Consider the following 18,729-nt stretch of genomic DNA (forward strand, 5'->3'; position numbering starts at 1 on the left):
AACCGGTGCGGCACGGTCCCGGGACGGGCGGTCACTTTTACAGGCACGCTTTAAGGGTTCGACTCTAACAAGGGGGCGGCAGCCGAGGCGCAACGGCAGACACAGCTCGTTCGCTACCCGCCCAAAGACATCGGGTGCGAGCAGCCGCGCTCCGCTCCGCAGCCCCGCCGCGTTCCTCCCGCACCCCCCGGCCGCGCTCCGGGCCCCGCCGCCGCGGGCCGGCCTCCCGGGGCCGCGCCGCGCTCAGAGGCGGGACCCGCCTGCGGCGAGGGCCCGACGGGACGGGCGGAACGGCGCCGCCGCCCCCCCAGAGCACGGGCCGCGCCGTGCGGCGGAGCCCAGGGCAGCGGAAACGGCGAGCGAGCCGCGGGGCGGCGGCGGGGGGCGGGCGCGGCGGAGGCGGCCGCGCCGGGTGCCGGGTGCCGGGGTCCCGTCGGCGGCGGCGCGGCCACGTGCGGTGCCGCGCGCCCCCACGGCGCCCGGGGGCCGCCCGGCCCGGCGGTGACGTGTCGGGGTGGGGGCGCTCGCCGCCCGCCGATTGGGCCGCGGCGGCGGCGCGGGGCGGCGGCCGCCCAATGGGCGCGCTGCTCGCAGGTGCCCGCGCGGTTATCTGCGCCCCGGGGCGCGGCGCGGAGCGTCCCCGGTGCTGCCGCCGCCGCCGGGACGCGCGGGCGAGGCGACGCGAGGCGCGGAGCTGAGCCCAGCCCAGCCACAGGGCGCGCACCGCCGGGCCCCTCTCCCGCTGGATCCCGCGCGGGAGCCGCAGCCTGCGGGGGACGCCCCGGCGGCGCGGGGCCGTTCTCCCGGGGCTCCTCGCCTCCCCGCGGTGCCGTCTGGCCGAGCGCCGCTCCGCGCTCCGGCCGGGACGTTGGCGGTGCGCGGCGCCGAGGCGCGGGGGCGGGCGGAGCAGCGCCGAGGTTCTCCTGCGCGGAGCAAACTTTGCCGCCGGCTGCCGCTTCCGACCCGCGAGCGGAGAAGAGGGCGACCCGCCCGCGGCCGGCGCTCCCGGCGGGGACGAGTTCGGGCGGCTGCCGCCTCGCCTGGAGAAGGGCCCGCGCTCGCTGATGACCGCAAATGTTAGCGGTGGGGCAGATGGATGCTAATCGCCAGAGCGCGTTCGTCCTCAGCAGCACGCCGCTGGCCGCGCTGCACAACATGGCCGAGATGAAGACCTCCCTCTTCCCCTACACCCTGCAGAACCCCTCCGGCTTCAAGGCGCCGGCCCTGGGCGGACTCAACACGCAGCTCCCCTTGGGGACGCCGCACGGAATAAGCGACATCCTGGGGCGGCCGGTGGGCACGGCCAGCAACCTGCTGGGCGGGCTGCCCCGCATCAACGGACTGGCGGCCTCGGCGGGGATGTACTTCAACCCCGCGGCCGTCTCCCGGTACCCGAAGCCGCTGGCGGAGCTGCCGGGGAGGCCGCCCATTTTCTGGCCGGGAGTGGTGCAGGGCTCTCCCTGGAGAGACCCCCGGCTCGCCTGTCCCGGTAAGTGCGGCCGGTGCCGGCGGGGCGCGCGGCCCGCTGAGCCTTCCCGGCCGGCGGGCCCGGGGCGGGCGGCGCGGCCCTGCAGACGGGGCGAACGGCCCGGCGGAGGCCTCGGCGCCTCGAAGGCGGACCCCGAGGGGGCCGGAGCCGTCCCCGGACCGGACCGCGCTCTGGAGCCAGCGGCGTCCGAGCGGCGGCGGCGAGCCGGGGCAGCCCCGCTGCAGCCCGGCCCCGCTTAGCGCCGGGCGCAGACCTCGCTCCGACCTCGCGTCGAGCGCAAGCCCCGTCTCTGACGGAGCTGTTTCTCCTCCGCTTTCAGCTCAGACGGGGATGGTTTTGGACAAGGACGGCAAGAAGAAACACTCGCGACCGACTTTCTCTGGGCAGCAGATTTTTGCTTTGGAGAAAACCTTTGAACAGACGAAGTACTTGGCAGGACCGGAGAGAGCCCGCCTTGCCTATTCGCTAGGGATGACCGAGAGCCAAGTGAAGGTAGGTCCCTGCGCGGTGCGCGGCGTGCGGGGCCCCGGCCGGGCACGGGCCTCCCCCGGCTGCCACCTCTCGCCGCCGAGGCAGCGCTGCCGCTGTTCTCCTCTGCGCTGATTGTCGGCGACCATTCAAAGCCGTAGGGCCGTACGGGATTTTTTTTGAAGTCGCTTGTAATTTAAGCTACGATATCTAGATATTGGATAGACTTTAGGCCAATTTCTACGTAACTTTATTTTTGTGATTAGGGCTCTTTGTGCTGAAAACGATTTCGAAAAATATACGTACGCAGCCGACAAAACAAAAGCCCCACGCAGGTAGCTGTTTTCAAGAGGTCAGGTTCCCACAGAGACTGTCCAGTGACTGGCACGACTCTTTGTATAGCCACGCAATTTTTTAGCAAAGACTTTAAGTGCCGCGCTCCTTTTCCTGGCCGTCCCGTTTGGTTCTCAGCGGCTGCTCGTTCCGTGAAGCCGCCGCGCTACGGTCGCCGAGCTCAGGCTGGCGGCAGGGACGGGAGAGCCGAGGGGTGACCCACGCGTGTCCCTGCGAGCCCCCTCCCGCTGCTGCCCCGCCGCTTCCGCGCGGTGCCCCCCGGCCCGGGGCGGCCGCGGCCCCGCTCCCGCGCGTTCCCCTGCGCGCGGTCCCGGTAGCGGGAAGGGGCGGCCGTGGGCGGCGGGCCCGGGGCTGCCGTCGGGCGGGCCGGCGGCGGCGGGGCTGAGCGACTCCCGTGCCGGCCCAGGTCTGGTTCCAGAACAGACGGACCAAGTGGCGGAAGCGGCACGCGGCGGAGATGGCCTCGGCCAAGAAGAAGCACGACTCCGAGACGGAGAAGCTGAAGGAGAGCTCGGACAATGAGGACGATGACGAATACAACAAGCCCCTGGACCCCAACTCAGACGACGAAAAAATCACGAGGCTATTGAAAAAGCACAAATCCACAAACCTCTCCCTCGTCAGCCCCTGCAGCACCAGCTCGGACACCTTGTGAGGGCGCGGGCACTGACGGCTGCTCCGGGCGCCTGCGGCCAGGTGAGCCGCCACGGTAGGCACTGCGACGGAGACCAATTGTACCTGGATGTTTAAAGTGGTGTGTTGTACAGCCTAAGATGTATGTGAAATGTATATATTTTTTACAGAATAAGTTATGAAATTATTTTCCTTCTCATCGATGTAAATTTCAGAGGAATCTTTCCAACTTCTTGGGTTTCGTTTTGTGCTCCTTTAAGGTTTGCCCCCATCCCTGCCTTTCTTTTAGCCTTCTTGCCGTATTTCTGCTCCTAACAATCAGATTTTGTTACCGTTTTGTATGGATCGCCAAATCCACGCGCAGTCACTTTGTATATAGTAAACTTCAGATTTTGTGACGTATCTTTCTAGTGTAAAAACGGCTGTTTTCTTTCACTCCCTCCCTCTACTCAGTGTTTCTGGCGGTTTGATTTCTCCTGCCTCTGGATTTTATGCTTAATAATACCAAAAGGGAAAACAACCCCAAAAAAGTGTGAGAGTAAAAATAGATACTTGATTTTAAATCGGATTCAAATAATATTGTCTCCACACGGGTTGGAAAGACTTTGTATAAATCAATAAATTATTTAACAAGCTTCGCCTCTAGCGCCTTTCCCGCGCTGTGACTGCTACTCCGGCCGCCCGGGGCTGCGCCTCTGCCCCCGCGAGTGGCCGCGGGGCGGGGGCTTCTCCCTGCCCGCCTCAGGCCCCCTGCTGCCTTCCCCCTCGCTGCTCCGGGGCCTTCGTTTGCACCGGCCGGCCCAGCTCGCCGCGGCGGGGCCCTCGGGTTGGGCCGGGCGGCCCCAGGAGCTGGCTGCGGGCGAGGGGGTCGGCCCCGGCGGGAGCGGGGCTCGGAACCGCGCGGACCCCCGCGGCTTGTGCCGCGCTCCGCCGCCCCCAGACCGGGACCGGCAGAGGCTGCGCGGCTCGGTGGGTGCGCCCGCGGGCCGGGGTCCAGCCGGCGCCGGCTCCTGGCAGGAAAGGGGTCCGGTGACCACCGGCGGGGCGCTACGGGCTCTGCCGCGGGGAGCGGGGGGCAGGGGCTCGGGCACCGCCCGCAGCGCTGCGCGGACAGCGGCAGCCGCAGGAACCCCGAAGGCAAACCCCGAGCTCGGCGGCGGAGGCTGCAAGCGCCGTCCCCGCAGCGGCCCGCCGAGCTCCCGGGAAGGCGGCCCGGGCCCGCCGGGACAGCGGCCACACGGCACCGCCCGGGGCCGGCAAAGAGCGGCCCGCGGGCAGCCTCGCGCTGCCGGGGCTCCGCGGGTCTCCTCGCGGGCGTATTCGAGGCCTGGTGGGCGAAGCTTGACCGTCCGGCTGCCTCGGCTTTGCTACTTTTTTTTTTTTTTTCTCTCCGTTCTTTTCTTCCTGCGTCCGAGCCCCTGCCCCGCAGCCTGAACCGCGGGGCGCCCTGCCCGGCAGCGGGGTGGAGGGAAGCAATCCCGCCGCCACCGGAGCGCCTCAGCTCCAGCGGGGCTCGGCCGCCCCGCGCCGCCTGCAGCCGCCTGCCGCAGGCCCGGCCCGGCCCGGCCCGGCCCCCCCCCGCTCCCCGCACGGAGGCCGGGCCCTGCTCCGCGCCGCCAGCCCCGGGCCGCCCCGGCGTGCGGGGGCGCAGCGCTCGAGGCCCGCGGGACGGCCCCGGGCGAGCAGCGGCCGTGCCGGGGGCGGGGCGGGGGGAGTCCGCCCGAGTCCACCCGCGCCCCGCGCAGCTGCGGCTGGGCCGGGGGAGGGCGCCGCGGGGCCCGGCGGAGGCACGGGACCGGCTCCCGCTGCGGCCCCGCTCGGCGAACGGCGCGGCCGCACCCCGCCCGCCCCGCCCGCTGAGCCGAGCCGAGCCGAGCCGAGCCGAGCCCTCCGTCGGGGCAGCCCCCGCTGCAGGGCCGGGCCGGGCAGGGGAGGTCCCGCAAATTCTTACTCACTGAAAGCAGGGGCTTGGCAAGACCTCGCTCGAGTTGTACCACGTCTACAGACAGAGTAAATCAAATTTAGAAATTAATCTTCGCTTCGGCTTTGAACGCTCTGAGCCACGACGCTGGAATCGCAGCGAAGAACCGGAGCCGGTTCCCTGGCTCCTAAGGGAAAATGACAGTTTAAAACAAACCAAAACTACAACAAAATCCCACACTTGAAAGTCGGGATTATTCACCCCCGCCCCTTTCCGTATTTCTTAAAAAGAAACGTGCCTCGAGGAGCCCGAAATCTCTGCCCGGTGCCGAGCACCTTCCCGCAGGAGAGGGCGGCTCCGCCGCGCAGCCCCACGGCTGCCCCGAGGGGACGGGCCCCGCACCGCGGCCACCGGCGGTGCCACGGGGCGATGCGGGCGCGCCGTGGAGAGAGGCTTTTGCGGATGGGTCACCGGACGGAAACCCGACACGTCTCGGTGGCGGAACTCTTATTTACTGGCCTTTGTAGTGTCCTGCAAATAGGAATGCCATCTTGGGAGCGTTTCCGAAGCCCTAACCGCCGTGTGAGCCTCGCACGTTCAAGAGATAACGCCTTCATCTATCTATCTATCTATCTGTCTATCTATCTATCTATGCTAAAGTTGCATTTTATGAATTTATGTGGGTTAAATTTGAGACTCTTTTAACTCAACAAATTACCTTGACAAGTCACCTGTGTAACTAACTCCTCCAGATGGGTTAGGACTATTTATGGTCTTGCAGTTTACAGCTCCGGTGAATTTATCTATAAATGAAGCTTCAGCCTGAGTTTGAAAAGGCAGTAGGTTTTTTTTTTTTTTTTTCCCCCTAAAACCAGAGATAATCATGAAGGAGTTTATGGTGGCATATTTATTGAACTACTGGGGACTGGCATCTCATCAATAGCTCATAAAATTGTATTACTCTCTGTATGTTAACACTTACTCTGATACAGACTCCTAAATGCCTTTTTCTCAGTTTGTATTGTGTTTTGATTAACACTACTAGCACATTCTATTATGTGTGTTTTCACTCAAAAAAATGCCCCTCTTAATTGGCAGGAGATTAAAAGGTAACTCATTAGTAAGAAATCTGACAATTTAATAATTTCTGTGTAATCCCCAATGCCCAAATTAAAGGGACAGACACAACCACATTCACCATGATCAGTTTTATTGCTTGAGAACCAGAGTACTCATTTCTAAAGGCCTTCAAAGTTACCATGAGTTGAATTTGCTTAAATAGAATTACTGTGTGGTTATAATGCAACATGGCACAATAACAATACAGAGCTGCAGACACCCTTTGGGCAACAGTACTTAATACAAACCCAGACTGTACTGTTGAGAAAACATTCTGCAAGCAGACATCAAATCATTTTCAATGGTAGTGATTTATACCAAAATCAAGCATCAATCTAATGCCATCACGCAGTCCATGAACTCTGTAGTGTTCTAAATTAAATCAATAAAACATACATTTGTGTTTCATCAACAGACTCCCTAATCACCTTTTAATGTTGTATTTAGTGGTGGGAGAAACAAGATTATATCGTAGGCTGCACTGAGCTACTAACCAGGAAAATTTACAGTCTTTTTTTTTTTTCTTTAACACTGTATGAATACAGTCTGTGCCCAATACAGTTGCTACCTGAAGCAGACTATTATTTTCTTCTCCCATGTTGTTATGTTTTAATATAGAATACTTGGCACCATAAAACAGTAACAAAAGACAGACAAAAACAGTTTACAAAATTCTGGAAAGTTACACCCAAACCTAGCTAAGAACTTCACATTCAATCCTTAATATTACATAGAAAGAAGGGATTATAGGAGTAACAAAGTGAAACTGCTAATATATGTGCTATATAAGTAAGCTATATATCTGTATCCAGGATGGCACTGCTATATATTATTTATTATATAAATGTTGGTTGTTGATGTACACTTAACTAAACCTGCTAAGACTCCAACACTAACTGCTGATATGGCACTCTCAAGCATTCATATTGGAAAGTATATTTAGCATAAGTTTTGGTCAGGTTTATAAATTATTTATATATCTGTGTATATATACACATACATACATATATATACACACACATATATATGTATGTATAGAAAGCAGCTGCTGTGTGATTCAAAAACCATGTAACATGGCAGTATAGTAAATAACAAGAAAAAAATATAAAAATGAAAAAACAAAAAACTAAAACTAAAACTCAAACCAAAATCCTTGGTTGACAATGAAAATACCATTTAAAACCATCGATATCTCTATCTATACAATCCAATGTACAAAACCCCAAAGTGGTAAAGATATATAATGTTAGGCATGACACCTTTAAAAGTTTATAATATGCTGAAATAGCTTTTCCACATTGACAAACACTTATTAAAAGTTGAAGGTTGTGAAATCTAAAATACATAACATCTCTGCTGTCTATTTAGAGTTTTGGCAACAGAATTGTGACATATATATAAAAAATAATTCCACATTTCTACTTGATGTCACATGAACATACAAGACAGTGAGGTATGTGAGGCTTTTCTCGAACAGAGTCCAGATGCTGAAGCATAGTGTACGATCAGCAGTCTAAAAATGTGGCACTCAGGACTGGATTTATTGATACACTTGTTACGATTATGTATTTCAGTATACTGTGCATTCCTTCCTCTCCTTGCTAAAGTGTAGTTTCACGGAAAATCTTCTCATTTCGTAGGCATCTTTTTCCTGTTGCAGAATTGGCATTTTTTAAAAAGAAAAATAAACACAAGGGAAATGATGTAGAAAATATAAACGTAAAGGAAAAAAAATGATATTTACCACCACATCACTGCACGACACAACACTTGTGCACATTTGCAATAGGTTTACCTGCCCCAGCAGCTATTCGAAAGGACAGGAACACAGGCTGCAGCAAGTTAGGGAAAAATAGAAGTTATACATTTGAAATGCAAACATTTTTTTACAATCAGTAATAAACACAACAGAAATTCCTCTATGACTGGAAACAAAATGACGCAATGGTTTCGTGGATTAACCTAACTACAAAATGCACACGAGAACTTCAGTAGCTCCTTATGGATCTCAGCTCCCATTGAAATCTAAGGGGAAATTTCCCATTGATTTCTGCGGGTAGAGGTTCTCCACACAACTCCCGTGTACCACAGAATTAGCTCAACTGAAAGCGCCATGCTAAAAAAAAAATCATACGAAGTACACTGGTGACAAAAGAAACAAAAACAATTGTTTCTGAACTGGCTGTTGCTAGCTGCTGACATGCTGGACTTTTTGTTTTACTGTAGAAGTTAGTAAACCTCTGAATTTTAAAATCTGACTTGCATGATACTGGACTAAATATCTTAAGTGCATTCTTCCTTAGAAAGTCAGTACTCTGTCTCACAAGAACACTGACTGACCATGGAAGTAAATATAATGATACATTTGTGAATTTAGATTTATGTGTATGTATGCATACACACATGGATTTAGTCTTTACCCATCATGGAATTATCATTCAAGAGCTTGAACACTGTCTGTAGGATTGATACATCATCAGTGTTGCACATCTTACAAGTTTTTGCAAGCTTCTAGTTGTTTTTATACAGGTCCTCAATCATAAAATTCTGTAAACCTTTCAGAAATTTCTAAACCTTTCAGAGGTTACCTCCTACTCTTTGATCAGACTTTTCAAACAAAGCAATACAGTTTTGCTGTATTTCTACCTTGGCTTTCCATCTGATGTCTTCAGCAGAGAAAATTGTAAATTCCTGTCTTTTTCTTTGCTTTAACAACTGGTATTTATTACATAAATCAATATTATTTTTCTCACATAATGCTTAAATACAGATCTGCCAGTATGTTCTGTTTTCAATAATCAGCTAGGCACCAAATTAATCAAAATTATGTTTTGGAAGCTATTTTTAGCTTTTTTTAACACAGCAGCTTTTTTTAACACAACAAAAAAAAATGTTTTACAGGAATAATAGGTATGTGTAAGTGCACATACATTAGTTCCCACTGATTTTGTGTTTATCATATTTTTCTTCAAGTGCACAACATCCTGTTCTTTAATTCATTTCAAGATATGAGTATCTACTCCATTTGCTGATTTCAGCTGAATTAAACTCTAAAACATTTTCCAAGATTTAAATCAAAAATACGAAAGACAAATACTTGACTTAAATATAAAATTAAAAGAGACTAGTGCATACATTCTCCTTCCTAATAAAAAAGATACATTATATACAATGCTAAAAAGTTTAATTTATTTACCTTGTGATCCCCCATACAGACATTTGGCCCAATGTGGTCATATATTACTATCTTCTCATCATTTTCTGACTAGTTTTAAAGAAAAATAAAAAAAAGACCAATTAGTTTCAACTACTCTCCAGATTACAGGAACGGAATGACATAAGGAAATGACTTATACAAATAGTTCAGAACAGTTTCTGAATGAGAGGCTATTCATAGAATCATAGAATCAGGTGACAGAATCATAGAACAGTGATATTAACACAGTAATACATCTTTGCTTGGCTTCTCCAGAGAAAGACTGTACAGAATGAATCTCTATGTCCCGTACTGCTTGCAGTAACTTGTGCAGTTTGTCCACATAAATTAGCTCATGAAATCATTAAACCTACTCCTTGCTTCTGGGACATTAAGAAATTTTAGTGACTAACATTTGGATATATTAAATTAATCATTAATTTATGTTTGCATTCAAACCCTTTGCCGTTTGAATGTTTAAATATAGCAATTGGCACCATTCCTTTTAAAAAAGCAACACACAATTTTTATAGAATTAGGTAGGATACATGTTGTACTTTGAATTAAATGTAATCCACATTGCCTCATAAGAGTGTTTTATTTCTTCATACAATTGTTTTTAAATGTTAAGACGTATGAATGAATGATGTAGTTTATGAATATAATCTTTTATCGTTTGTATGAGCTATGTTCCTCCATCAGAAAAAAGCTTTAAGTGATTTTACGAAAATCAGCAGTAAATGAAATATGACATTCCTCCAGTCTCCATTGTGAATTGCTTTCATTTTGTTCTGCATTGAACTTTATCCTTATACAATGACTTCTTTAGCATTTGTAGTTTAATGAATAATGAAATAACAATAAAGTCTTTCTGCCATTTGCAAAAAAAAAAAAAAAGTAATTTTCAGAATGTTTTGTTTCTCTAACACAATACTTCAGGAATAAATACAAACACATTGCCTTACACGACAATTTCTTACTATGCTAAACAATTCCTATAAGCTAATTAAATCTGCAACCTGCACACTCTCAGGTTTCTAATACAATCGTAGATGTGCTTTAAACTAGTTGGCAATACTAATTTATTTTGTATGAAACAGTCAAGACTTTCTCATCTGTAATCAGTCAAGTTTGACTGGGCAATAACTTCATATAAACAGTAGCATTTAGGACTATAAAGTTAAAACTGAATTATCTTTAATGCAGTAAGGAAGCTTAAGGTCAGATTTACTTTATAGCATGGTTGTCTGCCAAAAATATAAAAACATAACCTTCTGCATTGTATGCATGAGCACTTTCCAATATTTCAAGATCATAATGCCACTAGCATCGGAAGTGGGGATACATTCATCAAAAGCGACTTGATAATTTACAAAGGCAGCATAAAATTGTGGATTTTCAACTGCATAATCTTTAGACAGATAAACAAATTACAGCGGTGCACAAGCAGAAACAATATACACTTGGCTGAGCATTCATTACTTCATGCTATCAGGCATCAACGCAACTCCCTAGCAGTGGGCAACCTTTGGTGTTTTAGGGCTCAGGAGGCATAAAATAACATGATGGTGAGGTAACCGACCATAGCATGATAGATGATGTTGCATGAAAGCTGTTTACAGCCCCATGTCTGTACAATCTGTAATGCCTACTGTGTAGCTGAACACACCGTACAGTGTGGCAATTTGTGGATGCTATCCTTTCTTTATATAGGATTAAAATGCAGACTTACTACAATTTTTGTTTAAAATAAAATATTGATTTGCTAAAACAAAAAATAAATTTTTCATTTGCCTATGAGAATTAATACAGCAAAATAATTGCCTGCATAAGAATTTCCAATAGCTAATTAGACAAAAAAGATCTTTAAAAATTGATATACTTTTAAATTTTAAGAATTTGGTATACTGTAATCTGTTAATTAAAATTTGCTTTTAGTTTCTTAACAGATCCTTTTAAAAGCGTCAGTGCTTAAGGCTCTGCAATGAAAAAATTCTCAGTGGCAAGGCAAATGCTGTTTGATGTGTAAAGCCAAGAAAACTAGTTAATAACATCTTTCCCTTCCCTCTATCATTTCTACTGAATCTTTTCAGTAAATCTTATGGGCCAGAATTAGTTTATTTTTGAGCTGGGTAAGTTAACTCCTTCATTGGTATAAACTCACCAAGTTAAACAACCATGCCAGTTTGGCTTCATCTACATCTGTAATTTTGCATGCACATTTTTGGAGATGTCCCAAACTGCATGCCCATAATTTGCAAATGCAAAACTGCAGAGACAAAATTATATGCATTTTTTAAAGGTAAGCTTTGAATGAACCAACCGTCTGGGATTCTGTTTCATTGAGACTAAGAAGTGGGCTAACTGACCTCACAGTTACAAATTTCTTTAATGCTCTACCTTTGTTTTCCTTTGTTTAATTTTCTCCCATTATATCCAAGTTATACCCCCCAGATAATCTGAAAGAATTCCTTTCCCTCTGTACTGTTTACACTCTTCGAGCCTTTGTGTACACTTCTATCTCCTTATTCATAGCCTAAAAAAAAATCTTCCCTCATTGGCCACTCTTTCCATGGTTTTAATCCTTTGTTCTTTAGGAATTCCATGGGCGCCAAGTACTATCTGTAATATTTTGGGTAAAGCCTCACTTTTTCTCATGATATTTCTGTACAAGAAGATCAAATAACATTGATTTTGACATTACTGTTCTTACTATAAAGCTTATATTCCTCTTCACTTCACAATGGCTTTTCATTAAATACTGTAATACAGCTATGGTCTAAAATTTTGAGTGAAACTTCAAGATATCACGCAGATAATTATACATTAAAATGTGTAAGGAAGTATGTTGGACTGAAATTTGAGTAGCTATGTAAAAAATGTTCTCAGTCTTTCAGTGAGTTATATATTGCAAAGCAAACAGTCTAATCATGAGATAAAAAACCCTGATGAGAGAGAGAATGAGAAGGTTATAAACTTCAGGAAATCAAGTTTCAAGAGTTTCATTACTTTAAACAGGAAAAAAAACACAACAACCATGAAACTGTAGAATATGGATTTATATACAAAGATTACTTCCCATTAAATTTTAGTAGTGATACAGGAAAATACAGACAGACACATGACTTTGGGCAATTTGGGGTCTGTAAGTCTGTTATGCGACAGTCAAACAATCTGTTCAGCAAGGTAACCTCAGTGTAACAGTGCTGAAAAGTCATAGCAAATACATTCTTGCAGGGCAATCATGGCCACTGCTAGCACAGCAGGAAAGGTTTAGCTTGGAGCAGAAAGGCTTGGGTGAGATCTCCTCATATCATACATTGTTTTCCTGATGTGTTCTTGGTCTTAGCCAACATAACAGGACAGGTCTACAGTTGCCATAACCAAGCAAACAGGAATAAACAGAAACAGTGTAAGTTGGCATATGTAACTGGCTGATCCAGTTCAGTGTTTCTAAGGAAAGTGGGAGAGCAGAACAAAGTAAAAAGGAGAGAGAATAGGAGACAAAAGGAAAACTGGAAGGCTCCTGAACTATAACTAGCTCATTTAACCTTGGATAGAGCATTACCAAGCTTAACTTACCTCAAAGCACTTAAAACCCAAGAGGAACTGTATGTTCTAAAAATGCTGCAAAACATTATTTTTAAAACTCTAATGGAATGTCTAAATTTAGCAACTTAATTGGTGTACCAAAGTTAGGAGCACACCTGCTGTAGGCTCTGTCTTCCTTCAGTGGACAGTGATAGCAGACTTGGCCTATCTAGGACCTGACATATTCTTGGGAAATGCAGTTCTCACCATTAACAACAGAGGGAACCTAAATTTACCACGCCTGTAACTCAGGGACCTCAAGCTGTTGCTTCATAGATTTTTCTTTCAATAGCATTACTCCTCAGTCAGCAGCCACTCCTAGCTGCTTTCGTCTGCCTCTCTGCTGAATCCTTAATAATGGCAGTACTGTTACTTAAGTTACTGTACAGGGGACTAGTTGGTGGAATGATGAAGGTTACATATTTATTTTTATTCTTTTTTTAAACCGGGCACAGTTTCCCAGTGTGGTTCACAAACACCACAGGAGGGCACTGACAAGTACAGCCCTGACAAGTACACAGGGAGCACAGGAGAGCCAATGGGCAGTCAGTGTTGGCAGCTCAGATACCAAATGAAAAGTTTGTGAATGCTCATGCTTTTCTAACTGCCAAAAGGTTAATTGGGATAAATCCACATTCTCAGATAAAAGGCACTGGAAGACATAACCGCTTAATATTGCCATGGTATGCACTCTCCAGCTTAGTGAGTGTTTGATCTAGTCAACTGAAAATTCAGAGAAAGCAGAAATGTAGCAGAACTTCCTAACCTTGTTGAAGACAAATACAACGCAAGGGAAGCAGAGAGGCTGCAGGCCCATACTTACTTTCAGAATGAGCTCCTTGGCTGAGTGGGACATCAAGATTCTGTCGCACCAGGCTGGACATCTCGTATTCATGTACTGCTTTCCCTGGCTGGAGTCCTCACTATATGGATAACTGTAAACACATCACAATCACAAGTCAGAAACTTCTTGCAAAGCATCTTCAAACCTTTGGGTCAAATGAAAACATTAAATTAAATTTTAATTGGCAAAAAGCATTTCTTTAGAACACCTCTCATACTTATTTACATTTCTCTTATATTTCTCCCTCTTTCTTTCTCGTGTGCTCTATCTCCATGTCTCCTATCTACAGTCCTACTTTAGGCTAACATGCTAAGACACATACAGTTTCAAAAGTCTTACCTCCTACATTGCATTTTTGCATGTGTGAGTGTCTAAGACAGCAAACTGTTTATTGATGTGAAAGAATGAAAATCAGTTCAACAGCAACTCAAGTATTGAGTAGGCTGTTGGATATGACCATGAAAAATGAATAAGCAGAAGATGCAATAGGAAAATCAGGAAACATGTTCATCTCATGGGATTTCTTTGCATGATTCTTTCAGGGAGAGCTATTCAGGGATAATTTAACCGAAAACAGAGTTCAGAGCACTGGGACCTCTGTAGCTGTACACAAAACCCACCTGTATGGATTCTCTAAGGATGACAGAAAGGAAGATATGACAAGAAAGCAGGCTTTTCAGGAGATTTTTTAAGAGCCAAGGAATTAGCTATGTAGTTTAAGGAAAATGAGGTGGAGGAAGTAAAATCAATGTAGCCAACTAAAAAAGATTCTGTAACTTTATATGAAACCGTGCTAACAAAAATTTGTTTTGTAACAAAATTTGGAACAGACACTGATAAAATAGTAGTTCTGCTGTGAGATCACTAAAAATGTGCAATAGGATCCTCAGTGCACTCTATCATTGCTTTAAAATGCAACAAAGTGTTTATTTTTAACCCACAGAACAGCCTAAAAATTAACTCTGGTTATCTCAAGATTACATGCTGGTGTGAGCCCACAGGCTGAAATCATCTAACATACCTTCACTGGCAGCCTTTGGTTCAACTGTCAGGAGGCTGAGGCCAAAACCTTCTTAGTGAATGGGTTTTATCCATATGTTCTCACTACTTTAATATGATAGAACTTTGAATTCGATGATCACTGATCATGCTGTAAGGACTACTGTTCCCCCAGACCATTTTGAGAATAGCATCTGCAAGGAGCCAAAGAGGGGTTTTGGGGAAATCAAAGGGGCTGTGAAAAGCTCAATTTCTTGCATATTGGACCTGAATTAATTGAAGTTTCTCCAAATAAATGCAGTTAAACAAGAACATTAGCTAGTGCAACTTATCTACATATATGTATGTGTGTGTACTTAAAGTAAGGATATTTGTATATTTTTTGCTCATGGTTGAATTCACAAAGGAAATATGGAGGTTTTCAAGAAATGTGCATTGAAATAAAATTTCTGGGATTGTAACAAAAGGGCTTGCATGCTTGAAGAGAAACTTATTTACCACCCTACTTGGTGTGATACTCTGAAACTGAGATGTATTGCTTTCTACCAAATGGGTTTACAAGCTACACTGCCATTAAAAAGATTAGCCGTGGCAAACATCCAAGAAAAGCGTACTGAATGTATTGGAACAAACCAGTGATCTCAGTACCTTTTCCACCTCATCAAACCTAACAAGACTCATTTTCAAAACATATTATGAGAATTCAATTTGCTGCTTCACTGACATACAAAAGTACAGCTTATTTCTGAGTGTCTGTGAGATATTTTGATGATGTAATACTATTGGTAGTAGCTCTTTGTGTGCAATTTAAGGGTTGACTTTTTCTGGTAACCTCTTTTTAGTTACTCAAGAACGCCGTACAACTGAAGCTACTTTTTATGACATAAGGTGTAAGAATCAATCCCATTTCATATAATCTTTCCTTTTACAGCATTAACTATATGGCTTTTAAAGTATGATGCTCTGTACGTGGAATGATCTGTTACTGCTATGTCAGAGCATTTCATTCAGGAGCCTATATTCTGTAAAATGCTATTTATCAATTTGTTTTATTGATCTTAATGTTTTCACAGGGTGAAAACTTCTGACAATTTTTCAAGGTCTTTAGTGCTGATTGCCCAGTGAGGTTATGGTAATTTACAAATATATTTGACAAATCAGCATTCTGATGTCTGGGGACAGAGATGAAACGAAATGCTGCAAAAGTTATCCAGACAAAATGGTCTGTAGGTAATAGTTTAATATGCTAGAGTGAGGCTAGACATACTTTTTATAAGCCAGCATTCTTCCCTCAGGCTTCTGCGCTTCCTTCAAGTGTGGAAGCATTCTGTCTTGATGCACTCCACTGGCTAAAGCTTCTCCCTCACCGTCACCGTATCTTAGCCTTGTGCCAGTCTCATTCCCAGTGAAATGCTGACAGAGACATAATAAAAAATATTAACTGAATATACCCCCCAAGAAGAAAGGAAAATTCTTTGCTTTCCTCTGTCATGCTGTAGACAGGTCACATACGCTTTGGAATAAGGAGGCTCCTTTTGTAGATTGGCTCAAAAAGTGACCGTAGCTGAATATGACTCTGGGAATTGCCAGGAGGGATTCTTTTTTGCAACCTAGCATGTTTTGTGGACAGGGCAGCTTAGTTTATTATGTGCTATTTACCTTAGATAGTTTATTTATTTATTTATTTTCAAATACGGCAAATAAACACTCTGAGAGGGTTCTGGAATAAGACTGCCACTGAATAAATTTTCATGAAATGTATTGCTGATTGTATAGTAGCTCAGAATAAAACTTCAAATAACATACATGTCAATGAACATCTCCATCATCCTGTTTTGTAGTTAAATGAATAGTGGAATTAAAGTAGTATGACTGCTTCCTGAATTTAATCTTCTTTTTGTGAACTCTGAAGCTTTTTAGTTGGAGCATTTACAAAGTTTTTCTCCTCTATGGATACTCTGGTGTCTTATATGATGTCAGCCAATTCAGATACTTTCCCACCAGCTGATGTGATTTAAAACAAGTCAATAGAAGCAATCAAAGGAGGAGACAGACAGACGCACAAACATTTCAGGAAGCCAGGCTAATGATTCTGGTGTTGCTGTAACAGAAAGATGTTGCAAAATACAATCACACAAAAATGCCCCAAACCTCAAAGCTGCTACACACAACGGCATTCATTTCAATCCTGTACACAAAATTTGTCACAAGAATGCAGCTTTTGGGTGTGCTCCTTGCACTCCCTGCAAAGACAAGTCTCATGAAGTTGGCAAGATTGGGCCCACAACCATGAAGGCTGCATGCAGAGCGCCCAACAAGATAATTAACCATAGTGCTTGTATGTCAGCAAAAGCAGGATATAAAGGCACAAAACTCATTTTGCTTCTTCCAATACAGCAACTGCCCATGTATGATAGACTCAAGATGGTACTCAGGAAACTGGGCAATACTTTCAATGATCTCAGTGGGCTAACCAAGACATAATTCTGCTAATACACAGTTCTATTTGACTATCAACTTTTTGTTTTCTTTAGGCTTCACACTTCATATCCTCTTTTCCTTTCTTTCAACACTACTTCTCAACAGCTTCTTTAAAATAAAGCATAAATAATCTCTTTTAAGGATAACCTCAATTTAAGTTTGTGTGCATGCAAAAAACAAAGCTATTCTTTTAATAGACATCTTCCAAAATACATTAAACATAGGTTGTGGGCCCAAGTGCACTCATACAGCTTTTTTTTTTTTTTTTACCTGGTATCTTCAGCCCCTTTTAACACTCGCATTCCAAGCATGTAAGAAGCTTACAGTTCTTAATTAAAAACTCATTTAATAATTTAACAGTTTTTCTGATCTATGAATTGTGTAGAGAATTATATAGGTTTGATAAAAACAACTTTAAGGATTCTATAACAAATAATCAAAAGTTAAAAATGCTAGTATTAATCTCCCAGTGTCATCATGGCAGGTTTGGGTGTTATCAGTCTTGACCATCAAAGTTGTGACTGTGATAGAGAAAAAGGGAGAACCAGCTCGCTAAGTCCCATGACTAGACACAAAAGAATTTTTTTTTCTATTTTTTTTTCCTTTCTGTAGCATTCTGCCTCAATCACCACCTATCTTGTTCTATATATAGAAAACTGTGATACTGACAATGAATAGTGAATGTTCATGTAAAAATGATGGTATAACAGATAAAGGCCTCTGGGTACCATTGAAATATAAATGATAAATAGATATAATGCCAACACATGTGCACTATAAATAATTTAAGACTGGACACGCTTTGTAACTTGAGCATTCAGTATAGTTACTTTTTGCATGTATTATATCATATATATTTAAAAATAGAAATGGAGAAATGAGGAATTCCATGTGGAACAACTTTTCTGTCCTCTTTAAAACAGTTGTAAAGTTGAAATTCAGGACCTTAATCAGTTAGCTGAAGAACTAATAGCAAAAATAGTCTGCTGTTCTCTTTGCATGCGAAAGTTATGCAAAATATCCTTTGATTGCACATGCCTCTGGATGATGGATAGACAGGCAGTTCTAGAGCTGGAGCATCCATGCAAGTGGTTTGTTCAATTTATCTCCAGTTGTTCAGGATTTTTATTTTTTTTTCCCCTCAAGATACTACTTCTAGCTGCTTTTCCACCTTCTTTCACAAACTTTCATTTCCGTTAAACTCATTTTATTTAACCAGAATTATTATTGTCAGGTGGGTTTTCTGAATAAAACTTCCAAAAAGCACTAATGAGAGCATCATCATTGATATAATGCTATACGTTGTCAAAATTTAACTGAACACTTCAAGGATTTGTAAACTAACTTAATTAGGAACAGGCTGTCAAATGAACTACTGATATTACAGTTAATAAGGATGAGAGCTACTTGGCACCTGTTTGATGAAAATAAAACGTTAAGAGCGTCAGTAATATTACTTCACTACTGCTGTTGTCAGGTATTGTCAAAGATGATTGGACACCTTTATAAAAATACTTACTGCAGGGTGAAAAGTCTTCTGACATCATAAACCATCCTGTCAACAGTGTCTGAACTTGAAACACAAGCCAACAATACTATGTATAAATATGTCTCCTTAACTGTCATTTCTGGTC

At 45.0% G+C, this 18,729-nt stretch overlaps 2 protein-coding genes across 2 annotated transcripts in view; one reads left to right on the top strand and one right to left on the bottom strand.

The window, feature by feature from the left end:
- The first annotated feature begins 814 nt into the window (after positions 1-814).
- On the top strand, positions 815-3,489 carry NKX6-2 (NK6 homeobox 2). Its single transcript, XM_035547794.2, has 3 exons — positions 815-1,489; positions 1,809-1,981; positions 2,718-3,489. Exons 1-3 carry the CDS (start codon positions 1,075-1,077, stop codon positions 2,964-2,966), a joined length of 837 nt encoding a protein of 278 aa, XP_035403687.1. The 5' UTR covers positions 815-1,074; the 3' UTR covers positions 2,967-3,489.
- Positions 3,490-6,058: 2,569 nt separating this feature from the next.
- INPP5A (inositol polyphosphate-5-phosphatase A) overlaps positions 6,059-18,729 on the bottom strand; it is a 253,893-nt gene continuing 241,222 nt past the window's right edge. The window contains exons 13-16 of the mRNA XM_035547561.2: positions 13,595-13,706; positions 9,181-9,249; positions 7,729-7,816; positions 6,059-7,635 (exon numbers count right to left, since the gene is read on the bottom strand). Of these exons, the coding sequence (XP_035403454.1) occupies positions 7,736-7,816; positions 9,181-9,249; positions 13,595-13,706 (262 nt within the window). The 3' untranslated portion in view covers positions 6,059-7,635; positions 7,729-7,735. The remainder of the gene's footprint in view (positions 7,636-7,728; positions 7,817-9,180; positions 9,250-13,594; positions 13,707-18,729) is intronic.

The sequence above is a fragment of the Cygnus atratus genome, chromosome 7 (assembly GCF_013377495.2).
Source record: "Cygnus atratus isolate AKBS03 ecotype Queensland, Australia chromosome 7, CAtr_DNAZoo_HiC_assembly, whole genome shotgun sequence".
Classification (NCBI taxonomy): domain Eukaryota; kingdom Metazoa; phylum Chordata; class Aves; order Anseriformes; family Anatidae; genus Cygnus; species Cygnus atratus.

Excerpts from the sequence above, each read along its gene's own strand:
- NKX6-2 (XM_035547794.2), top strand. The coding sequence starts at position 1,075 with ATGTTAGCGGTGGGGCAGATGGATGCTAATCGCCAGAGCGCGTTCGTC. Across the intron at positions 1,490-1,808 it reads CCCCCGGCTCGCCTGTCCCG|CTCAGACGGGGATGGTTTTG; the intron begins GTAAGTGCGGCC and ends CTCCGCTTTCAG. Across the intron at positions 1,982-2,717 it reads TGACCGAGAGCCAAGTGAAG|GTCTGGTTCCAGAACAGACG; the intron begins GTAGGTCCCTGC and ends GTGCCGGCCCAG.